At 37.3% G+C, this 14,911-nt stretch overlaps 2 protein-coding genes across 6 annotated transcripts in view; both read left to right on the forward strand.

The window, feature by feature from the left end:
- Positions 1-2,958, forward strand: part of TUT7 (terminal uridylyl transferase 7) — a 35,205-nt gene extending 32,247 nt beyond the window's left edge. For 4 of the 5 annotated variants that reach the window (XM_034410110.3, XM_087888258.1, XM_087888257.1 and 1 more), the window contains exons 27-29: positions 96-169; positions 351-414; positions 1,954-2,958. In XM_034410110.3, the coding sequence (XP_034266001.2) occupies positions 96-169; positions 351-414; positions 1,954-2,021 (206 nt within the window). In that variant the 3' untranslated portion in view covers positions 2,022-2,958. The remainder of the gene's footprint in view (positions 1-95; positions 170-350; positions 415-1,953) is intronic. The other variant, XM_087888259.1, reaches the window with a different exon arrangement.
- A 2,798-nt stretch (positions 2,959-5,756) lies between these two features.
- On the forward strand, positions 5,757-12,874 carry ISCA1 (iron-sulfur cluster assembly 1). The gene is made up of 4 exons (XM_034410113.3): positions 5,757-6,146; positions 9,196-9,249; positions 10,107-10,212; positions 10,919-12,874. Exons 1-4 carry the CDS (start codon positions 6,066-6,068, stop codon positions 11,065-11,067), a joined length of 390 nt encoding a protein of 129 aa, XP_034266004.1. The 5' UTR covers positions 5,757-6,065; the 3' UTR covers positions 11,068-12,874.
- Positions 12,875-14,911: the final 2,037 nt, after the last annotated feature.

The raw sequence follows: 14,911 nt of genomic DNA on the forward strand, positions 1-14,911 counted from the left end.
GGTTTAACAGGTCTTGGGAGCTGAGGTCAAAAGTATTTGGAAGATTGATGCAGACATGTAAACTTTTTCACAAATTATAATTTTAACTTTCTAAGGTGTTCTGATGTTAGAAAATCCATGTGGGACCCCTATATCCAGTGCTGTTAAACACTCTGGTCGATTAAATCAGGTAAATCATGTATTGATTTTTTTTTAAAAAAATTAGCTTTTATCTTAATACATGATAAATTTCATAGTACATCATTTCAACTAGAATACCTGTTAACATATTGCAGGATTATATTTCTGTTATCACATTATATATTGGCCACCTCCAAGTGTTTGTTTATGCTTCTTATTTATTTTTTAAGGGACTACCTCCACAGGAAGAAAAAAAGAAACAGAAAGGGAAACTGATTTTGGGTCCCCAGTCAGGTTTGTAAATTAAGCTTCTTCTTTTTTTTTTAATGCAAACCTTACTAAGAAATGATATAGATGCAATTATTAAAATGTATATATGTATGTATATAAAAAGTATCTCAGATTTTTTTTCTCACAATGATTTATGTAAGCTCCTTGCCTTGCTGAATGGCTAAAAATTTGGGATTGGTGTTTTCAACAGCATCGCTCTACCCAGTTTTTTGGGTGACATGGGGGCGGGGGTTATTCCAGCTCTCAGAAGTTTTGGAGAGCAATATGGAGGCTGCAGCATGAGGAAAGAACAAGAGCATCTATTTCTGCCCTTTTTCCTACATGGCTTTTATGATTCAACCCAATAGCCTGAGCAGAATTGTGCATCATGTGGGCAGTATACAGATGTCGTTGATATTTTCTTACAGTAATGAAAAGAGGCAGTGCTTTTCAAGATACATTTGTCATTTGCTGATCTGCATTAAAAGCAATAACACCTTTTGGCTTAATGCAGAGATATACTATGTACCGTATTTTTCAGAGTATAAGACACACCTTAGTTTTTGGGGAGGAAAATAAGAAAAAAACGGATTGGTGGGTTGATCAGCCTCCCAGAATACCCCCAATCAGCTGTTCCCAGAGGTGAATTTTAGCAACAGGTTCCTCAGTTGTCAGCTCTGTGCCTTCTTTTTTTTCTGCCTCTGAAACTTCTGAAACTGTGTCAGAAAAATCTTTTTTTTCTGCCTCTGAAAGCCTCCGAAACAGAGCTTCAGGAAAAAAAAAGGCTTTTTTCTGAAGCTTCTTTCAGAGGCTTTTATTCTGAAGGACTATCTGTATTCTGTTCAATCTCCTTTCTTTGGTATTCGTATGTAGGTTAACCTCTTCCAATCTGTTGGTTATTGTGTCATTCTCCAGATTTGTTAGCATAGTTTGGTTAGAACCTTTACTGATTCTTCTTTTGTTGCTTGCCATATTATTTTAGATAAAAGCCTTTCAAAAACTTTTTTTTTTTGAAGCTTTTTTCAGAGGCTTCTTTCAGCCTCTGAAATCTCCGTTTGCGAGGCTGGGCGGGGCTACATTCAGAGTATAAGACAGTACCCAGATTTTCACCCTCTTTTTGGGGGAAAAAGGTTCGTCTTATACTCCAAAAAATACGGTATGTATGGGACTGAAATTCCCATCAGTTCCAGCCACCTATAACTAAGGGTGAGGAGTGTTAAGAATTGCAACCTACCATCTCAATCACATTAGCTACACCACATTTCAGTATGTGGATGCTTCCCAATTATACATCTTTGACCTTGGCTGTCCAAGTGAAACTCTTGAGTTTGGATGGGAAGAACAGGTGGTGACGTTTGAAGTTTGAGATTACAAGAGCTATTGTGAATAGTATAGAATGGATTTAGTGATTTGAAAAAGGGTATTTATTTAAGCTTTACCAATGTGCCATTTCTCCTCAGTTATGAAGAACTGTCTTACCCTTTGGGAATTTTTTTTTTTTAAATGCTGTTGATAACTTTCTTGTTGATGTCTTCATTTTGGTTTTTTTGTCTTAATATATAGGCAGCCTTTCCAGTAAATACATGACTCAGGGAAACGCTTCACAGAAGAGACCCCAACAAGATTCTTGAGAAACTGAAGCAATCTTTCAGTTGCAATACAGACCATCAATTTCCTTCAGAAAAGTTTATTTTCTTTTATAGGCTTTGGGTTCACAAAACAGCAGCAAAAACTGTCTTTGACATAAATCTAGAGAAAACACCTTTTATTTTAATTAAATTGCTAAAGTTACAAAGGCAATGAATTTTAATGTTTGTTCATACCATGAATCCTTGCTCTGAATAGGTTTGAGCATTTTAATAGAAAATCATGTTTGTATTTACTAGGTAAAACATGTAGATCAGGGAAATCCTTCACCCAAATCACTTCTAAGACTTTCTACATTCAGTGTGAATGTTTGAGTGCACTTAAATGATGTGCAAGCCAAATATAATGTCACCTTCAAAATATTATTTTTGAAGGGTAAAAAGGGTATTTATTAATGTTGAACATTGATTCCTTGTGTAAAAGTGTTTGGAATATTTCTGGACTGCTACTGCCATATTTGCAAATATTTTAAAATGTGGACAACTAAAACATGGACATAAGTAAACTTTTATGTAAAAATCTTTGTGGAAAGCAGTGCCAATGAGTGAATTTTTCCCTTCTATTTTATTATGGTTGCTATGCTGCTGTCCTTTCTGTACAGAGAGAGTGAGAAGCAAGTTAGCTATGTTTGCTGCTGCTATGATTATTTCCCATTGTCCACAACTTGAAAAAAATTCCTCTGAAGAAACAAAGGGAGTTAAAACAAAGGAACGCATTTCTGCTTTATTGAAAACTAAACATGAGTGTGCTGGGCAAGGATTTACTTTTATATCATCATCACTATCATCATCATCATCATCATCAAAGTTTTATGTCAGAATTTTCTGCAGATGATGCGGTACAGCCTTTCCAGGAGAAAATATACAGCAAAAACATAAGAAACTGTTATTTATGACCTTGGAAATAAAACAGTCAAAAGAATACTTTAAAGTTCTACATTTTTTGTGTTGCATGATTGGGTAACTATTGTACAGAATTTTACTGTTATATATGCATAAAAACTTTTCATCCATTTTTCATTCAGAATTTCACTTAAGGCATCTAACAAGGGAATTTTAAAAAAAATATGACACATTTTAAAATATACAGCATAATCAATATATTAAAATTGGGATACAGCTTCATTGAAAACCTCTGTTCTAAGAATTCTCAAAAGAAAAGTAGTTTCTGTTCTTTTTTAAAAAATCCATGTAAGTACACTTTACATAGATAAATTGCTTTAATTTGGCACACCAAAATTTGAAATAAGTATAATCAGGTGCATGTTGAAAATTAAAATGCACATGAGAGCAAACAGGATATAAACATCAATTATTTTTATTAATTTTCAAATGGTGAAATAATGTCTTCAATAAAATGCCATTTTCTCAAGGACTTTCACTAAAAGAAAATACCATTGGATAAGCCAAAGGCAGAGTTGAATTTCGCTTACCAGGGGAGATGAAGACATCCCATCTACAAGGTTTTATTTAAAAACTATAGCAAATAAAAAGTATCAGAGACCTGATTATGATTGCATGATCAAAAACAAGAGACTGGAAAGTACATGCTGTTTTGCCTATTGTCTTAAACATAACTTATCCCAGGTCCAACAGCGGATACTACAAAGAAGTCTACAGGTAGAAGAAACATTTAGAAACACTAGTATTGCAGTGAGATATCCCATCACCAAACACAATGCAGCAGATTAAAGAATGCCTCAAATGAATTTTCAGGGTTTCGATCAATTGACAATTAACTGAAGAGGAAATGTTTATTAAGTCCGAGGCTCTAACAAAATTTGGATGGAAGTGCATGTTCTCTCTCCCAAATAAGACAACATAATACTCCAGTTGGTTAAAGACAACATAGTTAAAGACTCAGAAACATGAGGAAACTTTAAACTAGTTCTTGGAGGAAGATCAGGGACAAGGAAGCAGTGTTTGAAATAAACCAATATGCCTGAAAATACAGAATGCAAGTTATATGCTGGAACCTTACCTTGAATTAAAATGATTCCCATTATAATGGTGGAGATGAGAGCTTTTAGAGGAAACCTGGGATCTGCCTTGCAACCTAGTACCTCTTCCCAAGTTACAAAGTGAAGACTTTCCTACCATTTAACTGGTTACGAGCCAGCTAGTATTACGAAGATTTCAGTCAGCCAGCCAGCCATTCCCTATTTGATGCAAGTTTCCTGAAATCTTGGATCACCCTTCTCTCCTGGAATTAGAAATGACCCATCCAGCACAAACAATTGGCTTTCCAATCTGTACCTCTCAGAAGGACTTTGATGGTAAATTTGTAGTGACTCAATTATCCCTTTGTAATACAGACCCCTTCATGACCTGCAAACTACTCAGGAAGTTTCCCCTTAGAAAGTTATAAAATTTTGTAACTGGTGATTATTCCCCTCATAAATAATAAGAAACAGCAATAAGATAAAAGGAACAAAAATAAAGGAAATTTTGAGGAGTCATTTATTAAATATAAATATATGTTATGGCAATGAAAGTTGTGATGAATGTAAAGTGGCTACTTCAAGCCCATGAGAAATGCAGAGGTGTAATTTCCTTTAATTACCCCTATGCTTGACCTGTTAGACTGCAAGCAATTTGATCCTTTTTCACCAGATGGGATTGTTTTGAATGCCAAGGAAAAATGTGTCCGAGGAAGGGTGAAAAGAGCTGTCTGCCTTACATGTAAATTCCCAAGGTAGTCCTCGAGTTACGATCATAATTCAACCCAAAAATTCTGTTCTGAGACATTTAGTTTTGCCCCATTTTCATAAAATTTCTCACCACAGTTGTTAAGTGAATCACTGCAGTTGATAAGTTAGTCACATGCTTGCTAAGTGAATCTGGTTTCCCCACTGACTCTGCTTGCCAGGTCACAAAAGCTGATCACATGACCTCAGGACACTGCAACGGTCATAAATATGAACCAGTTGCCAAGCACCTGGATCTTGATCACACTATCATGGGGCTGCTGCAAAGGTCGTAACTGAAAAAATGGTCTTAAATCACATTTTCTGTGCCCTTGTAACTTTGACCGGTCACTAAACAAACTGCAAGTTGAGAATTACCTGTTTTATGTTTCTCAGTGGGAAAAAGGGTTCTTAAAACCCACCTGACATTTTCTAGATTTTATTTCCAGCCGGAAAGTGAGGCTCCTACCAGATTAAACTGAATAAATACAAGTCGCTTTCAAGCTGTTTCGCTTGTTTACAGTTACGACGCCTTTCTTAGACTGCTGAGCCAATTTTTCGTGAATGTTTTCTGCGAGCCTGGGAATCGTAATCCCGACATTTCCGGAACTCGTTCCCCTGAGGACTGATCGCCGAACCTAGTCTGTCGATTTGAAAGAAATTTGTTCCCAGGGAAGTCCCAAGCGATCAGGATTAAATCCTAATTATCAGGCGAAGTTCAGTTCGAAACAAATATGAGAACTCGATTAAAACTGGGCGGGGGGGGGAGAAACAGGTTCATTATTATTCTCTCTCCCTTTTTTTAGCTCTCATATTCCCTTAACCTAACGGTTCGCTCTATGTACGTCTGAAATTCCACCGGGAAATGTCTTTGGAGATTCTCAGTCATGGTTGTCCCAAAGGTGCTTCCCCCACCCCCAAAAGAGGCAACTGGAGTTTCTGTGGTTTTTTTCTTGGAAGACGTTTCGCTTCTCATCCAAGAAGCTTCTTCAGCTCTTCATCCTCAGCCCCCTCAGTTTCCCGGCGTTCTTCCGAACCCACCCACGACAAAAGGCAACCGTCCGCGCACGGTTGGCTCGGGCCTCGCGATTGGGTAGCCTTGCAGAAAAGGGAGGAGAGACCCAACCTCCTCTGCAACTAACCCGCCCGCCCAGACTACTGACCGGCGCGCGATACACCCAATAGCGGCCAAACCCCTCGAACAAGGACCGCCTCTCTCACCCCCCCCCCGATGACGTCACCAACGCGCCTGGCTTTGCCTTGCTTCGACCGCTGGGTGTACATGGACAATATTGGAGGACGCGGCTGAGAGGTGTGGAGGGCGGGGGAGAGGGGGGGTGTCATGGCTTCCTCCATGGTCCGAGCCACCGTCCGGGCTGTGAGCAAGAGGAAGATTCAAGCCACCCGAGCAGCCCTCACGCTGGTCAGTATTCGGGGCGAGGCGGACTTGCACCAGGCACCTCGCGTCGTCCGCTGCAGAGCGGGATTGAGGCTCGGGGAGGAGGGGGGAGCTCTACCGGTTGGTAAACAAGCGTGCTGCGCAGGCGTGCATGAAAAGAGTGGGGGCGGAGGGGGTCCCCAATGATGGTCTGGCGGAGATTGCAGCAGCCGCTTTGATGTTCTTATCCGCCTTTTGTAATATTTTTTGCTCCTTTTTTTTTATATTCCTCATCATCTTCTCACCCCAGGCAGACAGGCGGTACAATATCGCTTCTAGTGAACTGTTACCGTCGTGCAGCTGGTGGCAGATGAGCTTTCACGACTTTTCACGATTGTATAAGGGGAGGAGAGAGAGAGAGCTGTAGCTCTAGAAGCCTTTGTAGTGACAGTTTAGGATTCTTGTTTTTTAGGTTATAATCCAAGACTTGCCTGTTTATTGTATCTGAACTGAGATTCCCCGCTATCAGAAGATTATAGAGCTGAAAAAAAAACCTTTTATGCTGCTGTGTTTTCTGTGGTTGCCCACCTTCTTTAAAATATATATAGAGAGAGAGAGAGAGAGAAAGATGTGAAAAGAAGTTATATTGGAGCAAAAGCAAATGCCACCACTAGATTATGTTACTTAGTCAAGGTAATGAAATGTCTGCAAGAAAACAAGCAAGCTCAGAGACCATCAAGGACCCCTCAAATGCCTTGTGTAATTCTCCTGTTCTGGTGTTCAATATAAATTATGGAAATGATTATTATATTTTATTGCCACACTATTGTGTGTAATGATGGGCATCAACTACACCGCCATGCATTGGGTGGTACAAGTAATCCTCGATTTACAGCCATTCGTTTAGTGACTGTTCAAAGTTACAAGGGCACTGAAAAAAGTGACTTGTGATCAGTATTCACACTCATGACTGTGGCAGCATTCCCATGGTCACATGATCAAAATTTGTGCATGTATTACATTTGCCCTTTCCAGGAGTCATGTGATCACTATTTGTAAACTTCCCAGATAGCTTCTGAAGCAAAGACAATGGGGGAGGGGGGGAGCTAGATTCATTTAACAATTTTAGTGATTCATTTAACTGTGGTAGAAAGATCATAAAATGGGATGCAACTCATTTCACTGTCTTGCATAGCAATGAAAAAATGTGGGCTCAATTATGGTTGTAAGTTGCGGAATACCTGTATTTGAGAACAAGCTGTTTACATAGGGATGAATATATACATAGCTATTGGCACATTAAAAATTTTCAGTCTTCTGTGCATAAAACTGTGATATTGTTTTATGGGAGGAAAATCTCAATGGAGAAATGATTAAATACTCTGAGTATATTGAGATGTGAAAGAATATGATTTATATTTTCATAAGCAAAACTAAACCCGAGAAATTTGGGATCATGCCCACATAGTTTTCTTGAACAGTGTTACCAGACTGGTTTGCCCCTGCTTTCTTCTGGAGTGGTTTTTCAATTTCCCAACCTATCCCAAGCCCTTTAAATTGCTGGAGGTCTCCCTCCCTAGTACTAACCAGGCCAAGCCTGCACAGAGTCTGACATTAATCAACCTCATCTGGAAATCATTAAATGTTATTTAAATATGATAGTCATACATAAGAAAATCTTAGGCAATATTTTCTTAAAATACTGTAATTAGCACTTCCTTGAAATTTTTAAATTTTAAAAGAAAGATGTATAGTTTTATTTTTTAGATTTTTTTAAACCAGTTTATTATTATTATTATTATTATTATTATTATTATTTAGACTTCTATACCACTTCATAGTGCTTTACAGCCCTCTCTAAGCGGATTACAAAGTTCATATATAGCATATTGCATATTAGCATATTGCATTAGCATTAGCATATTGCCCCCAACAATCTGGGTCATCATTTTACCCACCTTGGAAGGATGGAAGGCTGAGTCAACTTTGAGCCGGTGAGATTTGATCTGCTGAACTAGCAGTTAAATAGAACAAGGTGGTGAACAAACATAATACTCTTTTCCTCCTACTATTTCCCCCACAATAACCTTGTGTGACTGGCCCAAGAGTGTGTGACTGGCTCAAAGTCATCCAGTCTGGTTTCATGCAATTATAATGCACAAAATATAACATTAGCATGCCCAAATAACTATCAATGGATTTACAGCTATTTCTGAGTTATAAACCTTGTAAGAGGTTTTTTTTCCATGTGTCAAATCAATGTATGATTGTAAAATGGAATTCTTCCCATAAACCTGTTTCCCCACCTCCAACACATTACATTGGTGACAGTAAACTCTATACATGCAGCTATACATGTAATGGGAAATTACAATCATGCCATGTTTCTCAGTAAGACATACAGTCTGTACCTAAGTGCATATCTTGATGTACAGCAAATATGGATGAAAGAAATGCTCTACAGACTATATATAAAATGACTAGAGATTCATGAACTGGTAGCTGCGTGGGAGGGAAAGTGTCATTCAAAAGATATGTTACTGGAATGTTGGGAAGCCTAATTATTATTATTCACACAGCTTGGAATAATAGGTATATCTCTAAAAACACCCATGCCAAAGACGATAAGCTGAAAAACCGGGCTGAATTCATATTATGCCAAAAGATTATTTTAGATTAGTATGCTGCATAATGATGAACAGATAACAAAACAATTAACATTAAATGAAATATTCTTAATTCCCTTCTCCTCTACATATTCATGTGTTAATATTCTCTTACTGCTTATAGCTTTCTATGAATAAAAGGGATAAAATAGAACATATAATCCAAGATTTGTATATTGTCTATAACATTTTTGTTTTAATTTAGAATAAAGAGGTTATTTTATTACATCTGAAGAAAGAAGTCATTCTTTATATATTTTTTCTTTTTATTCCCTTTTTCTTGTCACTTGCTACCCTTTTCATCTCCTCCTACTTTTAATCTTTTTTTCTTTTTGTTAATTTTATCCTTTTTTGTAACTTAATAAATTTGCTTTAAAAAAGATGCAATTGATAAGTCGTGTAATGCAAAATCTCTTCATATCTTTCAGACCCCATCTGCGGTGAATAAGATAAAACAACTGCTAAAAGACAAACCTGACCATGTAAGTGGTGCTAGATGGTATTCCAGGCATTACTTGATGTTCAAGACTTCATCACAATCTGCCCATAGATATTGCTATAGCCGGTCACCATGTGGTTGAAACAGGAAAATGTTTTATTTCAGAACAAACCAATGCAATCTGGAAGCTGTGCCAGATCACTTTGAACTTGCAAAGGTTTGCAAAACCAAACCTTCGAACACTCTGATTAAGCCAGATTTCAAACAAAGCATCTGGCAAGCAGCTATGGAAAAAGACACACACACCCCAATCTCCTCAGCACTTCTAGCCTGGCATGATCTATCACCCACCTTACTTGCCTCTCCCCTGTCACTGCTGCTGGCTAATCCCTCTAGTCAGCACATCCCAACTTTCCCGTATCTTTCCTTTCTTCTCCAAGTTGCTCACCTCTCCCACAAACTTATTCCACCAAACCTGCCAGTTCCATCTTTCGAGCAGGTTTGTTCCCTCCTCTCTCCCTCCCCAAACTCTTTTTATGTGAATTACATCCCAATTTTATTCTGTGTACAAATTAAAATAGCCCTGTTTCACTAAATCAGTGATCCTAATTCCCTAAAAGGTGGCCGAAATTAGTTTTATTTAGATGAACAGATTTTAGTCATGTCCCATTTGGGCAATTTTGGTTTCCATGAGACTTACAGTACAGTTTTACCTAACACTACTCAAAAATAAATGACACTTAAGATTGAAAGGACTCAGAATCTGTGTGTATGGCTGATTTGCACTTAAAACTTTGTATAGTTAAATTAGGATAAAAGCATTGAAACAGTAATTCCGGCACTTGAGAATTGTTGGCTTCATACAAAAATGTTTCTAATATGTTAATATTTATATTTTAGGTAGGAGTTAAAGTAGGTGTGCGCACAAGAGGTTGTAATGGCCTTTCCTATACACTAGACTATACAAAATCAAAAGGAGATTCTGACGAAGAGGTAGTACAAGATGGTAAGTGTACTTGGGATAGTAAGTGCAAAAGTCATTGCCAATTCTAATTTCCAACTCAATCTATTTGCAGTGTGTAAAATAGAACTGACAGAATTGAATTTGCGTAGCACTTCAGATTCAAAGACCAAAAGGTGCTTCAGAGCACATATGGATGAGCCTTTGTTTCTAGGTGTGCCTTCTGCAGTTGTCCAGGGAAAGATACATTTAGTGTCAGGTGTTGCTGTCAACAGATGCTAGATTTGTGATCTCATGCTCTCATCAAAGCACATCCCTTTTGCCTTTAAATCCAACATCCTGAATAGCCCTATCAATAAGAATATTTATTTATATCTCACCTTTCTGTAGAATATTGACAGAGGTTGATTCTCTTTAAGTGAACATGGTGCTTTTACCATGAAATCAATGACTCATTAAAGGTAGGTAGGTTGGTTGGTTGGTTGGTTTATTTGACTAAGTCTGCCTACTTTTGAATGTTTAGGCTCATACACATTTGGAAAAATATCCAAAAATTATCAATGTGGCTTACAGAGTACATCATGGAATAAATACAAAACAAATAATACTTAAGGAGTATCTATAACTTATTAAATAATTGTTGGCCTGTAGTGAAATATATAAACTATATTGTACCAATATTTTGCATAGTAAAAAAAGCCTAGTATATGCTAAATCTTTCAAATCTCATATTTTTTTTCTTTTTAAAAAGGTGTCAGAGTGTTTATTGAAAAAAAAGCCCAACTTACACTTTTAGGAACTGAAATGGACTACATAGAAAACAAACTGTCCAGTGAATTTGTTTTCAATAACCCAAACATCAAAGGAACGTGCGGTTGTGGAGAAAGCTTCAATATTTAAATTACCAGGACTAATTCCATGACTTTTAGCAATGCAGAACTGCTTTCTAAAAGCAATCAGTTGTCGTGTGTTTTTCACATATATGGGCTTTGTAAGATAGTGGGCTTGACACAAAATAAAACTGCTTGCATTTTGAAAATATAATCTGTGTGTTCAGTTCCCTTGCCCCCTTACTAAAGCTTAAAAGTGGGATAGAATGAAAAGTGGTTTGTTTGCCAAAAAAAAAAAACAATCTACACTGTTGCGTAAGAATTCGTAATTTGGTTTATAGCAAATATTACTTTTTAGGAGTCTACACTTAGCAGTTTGTGTTTACAAAATTAAAAAAGTTTCTTAAAAAGTTCCATAGACTCAGATTTCCACTTATTATATTTTGAAATAGTAACTGCTCTGTGTATACTTCTCTGTGTATTATAGGATCTAAATATTGTTTGTTATACTTTAAAGCAAACCAAAAGGGTTCAGTGTTCCCTGTTTAAATATTCCCTCTGAAATTTTCCGTCTGAAAAATTAATTTGAATTCTGATACTCATGAGATTATATAACTTAATCCCCTTTAAGCAAGTAAATGTTTTTTTATACCAGAAAAGCCAACAGTGTTTTCAGCAATCTTGTACTGTGAATGTAGCAAACAGTAGTAATGGAGAATTCTGTTTGAAAAAAAAATTACCATGAAAGCAACTGAAAGTGAATTCTACATTATATTTCCTAATTGATAGAGAAAACATTTTCTCTAGTAGACTAAATAATTTTATTACCATGCAGCAAAATTAAATTATTGAGTAACCATAGTTTTGATAACTAATGGCAATTTATGATTTGACTTTAATTTTGTTAAAAACTGAGTAAAAACTCAACATTTTGCTTGAAAAAAAGTTTGAATTGTGCTGACAACTTACTTAGAGAGTAATTTTACAAATATATTGTGTGTTCATGTAATAATCTTGGATGAAATTAAGACTCATTTGCAGGATTTTATGATTTACGATGTCACACTTTTACAAACTTTAGCGTTATTACTGTTCTTTTTCCAATGAAGTAAATGTTTCCAAAACACTGTCTCATGTAAGATAGCAATTATCTTATACAGTCATACATTCACACTAGCCTTAGGATGGGAGAAGAAGGAAAATGTTATATGAATGATATGTCATATGTTACAGCGCAAGATTATTACTCTAGTAACTTATCAGTTGCCACAGCTCTGCTTTCCAGATACTTGCACTTAAGTGAAACACTGGGGAACAAATCCATTTGAAAACAGTTTTAATAGCTGGAACAAACTGCTTTGGTAAACTGTACAATCCTTTGCATGGCAGATTTGACATGCTGCTTCACACAGCATGTTCAAGTATAAGAAGAAAAATCAGCCTACTCTGTATAGTTTGGCATGCTGAATTTTCAGCTCCTGCAAACATATAGGTTGCCTGGACTATGGTTCTTGGTGAAATTTCTATGAATATAGTTATATGCATAATATTAAGTGTTTTCACTTTGCAAAAATGGGTTTCGGTATTCCTTGATGAAAATAGCTATGCTATGTGATTTATGGTTACGAAAAGAACTTGAATGTAACTAACAGATATTTTTTTTTGGAAACATTTTGTTCTTTATTGATTCATAAGCTATGTGAATGAAACTCCCAGTTATGAAAATACAACACACTATTATTCTTGAATACCTAACGCACAATTATGAAGTAAATTTATATTAGTAATAATTTTATGAATGTGTCTATTGATCATCTGTTATGTGTATAATAATGTAATTAAGAACTGTAATAAATTATCTTTTGGTGAACATGGAATACATATTTGTAGCAGTTCATAAACCACCATGAGTATTCTATTTTACCTTCCTAATTGCAAAATTATTACATTAAAAAGACAAGTTTTCCATAGGTCAAGCTTGACTTCCAATTATCCTCTCCATGCAGTTTCCTTGTTGCTTCCTTGTGAGATGTTTTTCAACTTCCCAGTCTATCTTACTGTTTGGGGAGTGGTTTCCCATCAAAGTCCTCAAATATTGCTAAATTGTTTGGATCATTATAATTCAGCTAAATATTGCCATGTGTGTTAACTGTCACAACCTAGATTAGGTGATTTCTAACAAAAACATTGTACTCCTTATAATCTTATTTTAATCTTTTAAAATATATATTTTAAAATGCCTAACAGTTTGAGCCCCAAACTGACAAAAGCATCTTCATGTTTTAAATCTGCTATAGGTTTACCAGGTCAGTACTATTTATTTCATTAAATTTATATGCTGCTCATCTCACTATTGAGAGCTACTCAATAAAAGGTAAAATATACCTTTAGCCTTTGGAAATATTTTAAATCTCAGCAAAGTAATTGGCCTTTAAAATCAAATCGTATGGAAACTGGCGGGGGAGAGAAGGCACAAATACAACTGGAAATGAGAGAATTGGATGGTTGAGGAAAATCTATGGACTATCATCCCACCGATTTTGCGCACTAGTTTTGCAAGCCCTAGAAACCTCCCAAGAGGTAATGTATATCTTAAAGAAAAAGAAATTTTCACAAGGGGGATTAAGCAAGCTATTCCTCAGCAAAAATTGTGTCTTTATGTCAATAATAACTTGACAAAAGCAAAGCAATCTTCACCTACGTGCCCCTTTGGCAGGCTGATGATCTCAGCATCACATCCAAGATAAACTAAAGTCATCAGCAAAACAGTAACCAACTCCTGCTTGTTAATGACTGGAGAGTCAGTTCCAGGTGATGTGGAAGGGGAAATCCACACATGGTTTTGCAGGGAGAGGAGTTGGGGAAAATAGAAAATGTGAGCATGTTGATGGCACCTTTGCACAGAACTCGTGAAAACATGGGACTATGATTCCCCCACACATCCAGCATCACTTGAGTTAAAATCAGGCACGGATGAATTTTCACAGTTTAGCAAACTGGAAACCAGTGACATTCTAACTTTTCTTACGTGAAGCAAACTTCTGTTGTGCAGGTATATTGTTTTTATACTGGTGTTTTTCATACTTGGCAGCTTTTAAGATGTATGGACTTAATGGGGAATTCTGGGCGTTGGAAGTCCCACACATCAAGATGAACCCATAAAATAGTGTTGCGTGTATTATACAAATAGAACAACTTTACCGTAAGAAACATTTTGCTATCCTGTCTTTTCATCACTTGGATCTTGCTTCTTAGGGCAACCCTTTCATTTTACTTAACGGGATCTGGGCAATTGGAGAATCTCCTGATCGAGAATTGCATTTCTTACTGTGCTGGCTGAGGCACCGGGAGGACCACAGCTCCTCTACGCCTTCATGTCTGTATCCTTAAACCGTGTCACTGATGTGAGGTCCTCCCTGCTCTTGCCGCGAGTCCCGGGGATTGCAAACCTGCTTTCAAAGAAACGCGAAGAGGGCGAAGACAAAAGTCGGGGTCCCAGTTCGTTCACCGAGGAGGCAGCTGGAGCCTCATCGTTCCGTGGGATTTGCTGCTGATGGAGATTCCCCGTCAGACCAGCGTCGCTTGGCTGCTGGTTGATTTTCGCTAATATTTCATAGAGCAGGGGTCTCCAACCTTGGCAACTTTAAGACTTGTGGACTTCAACTCCCAGAATTCCTCAGCCAGCAAAGCTGGCTGAGGAATTCTGGGAGTTGAAGTCCACAAGTCTTAAAGTTGCCAAGGTTGGAGACCCCTGTCATAGAGGGAGATCGAGCTAAAGCCCGGCTGGCAAGTCCAGCCTCTCCGTTACCCCCCTTACCTTGTTTTCCAACATAGAGGCAGGGGTAGAAATTGTGAGACGATAATGAGGCGTCCTGTTGAAACCACTGATTGGTTCAGCGGGCGAGGAGAGACCC

Source organism: Pantherophis guttatus, chromosome 2 (assembly GCF_059756535.1).
Source record: "Pantherophis guttatus breed Tessera chromosome 2, ASM5975653v1, whole genome shotgun sequence".
Lineage (NCBI taxonomy): Eukaryota > Metazoa > Chordata > Lepidosauria > Squamata > Colubridae > Pantherophis > Pantherophis guttatus.

Excerpts from the sequence above, each read along its gene's own strand:
- ISCA1 (XM_034410113.3), top strand. The coding sequence starts at position 6,066 with ATGGCTTCCTCCATGGTCCGAGCCACCGTCCGGGCTGTGAGCAAGAGG. Across the intron at positions 9,250-10,106 it reads TAAAAGACAAACCTGACCAT|GTAGGAGTTAAAGTAGGTGT; the intron begins GTAAGTGGTGCT and ends TTTATATTTTAG. Across the intron at positions 10,213-10,918 it reads CGAAGAGGTAGTACAAGATG|GTGTCAGAGTGTTTATTGAA; the intron begins GTAAGTGTACTT and ends CTTTTTAAAAAG.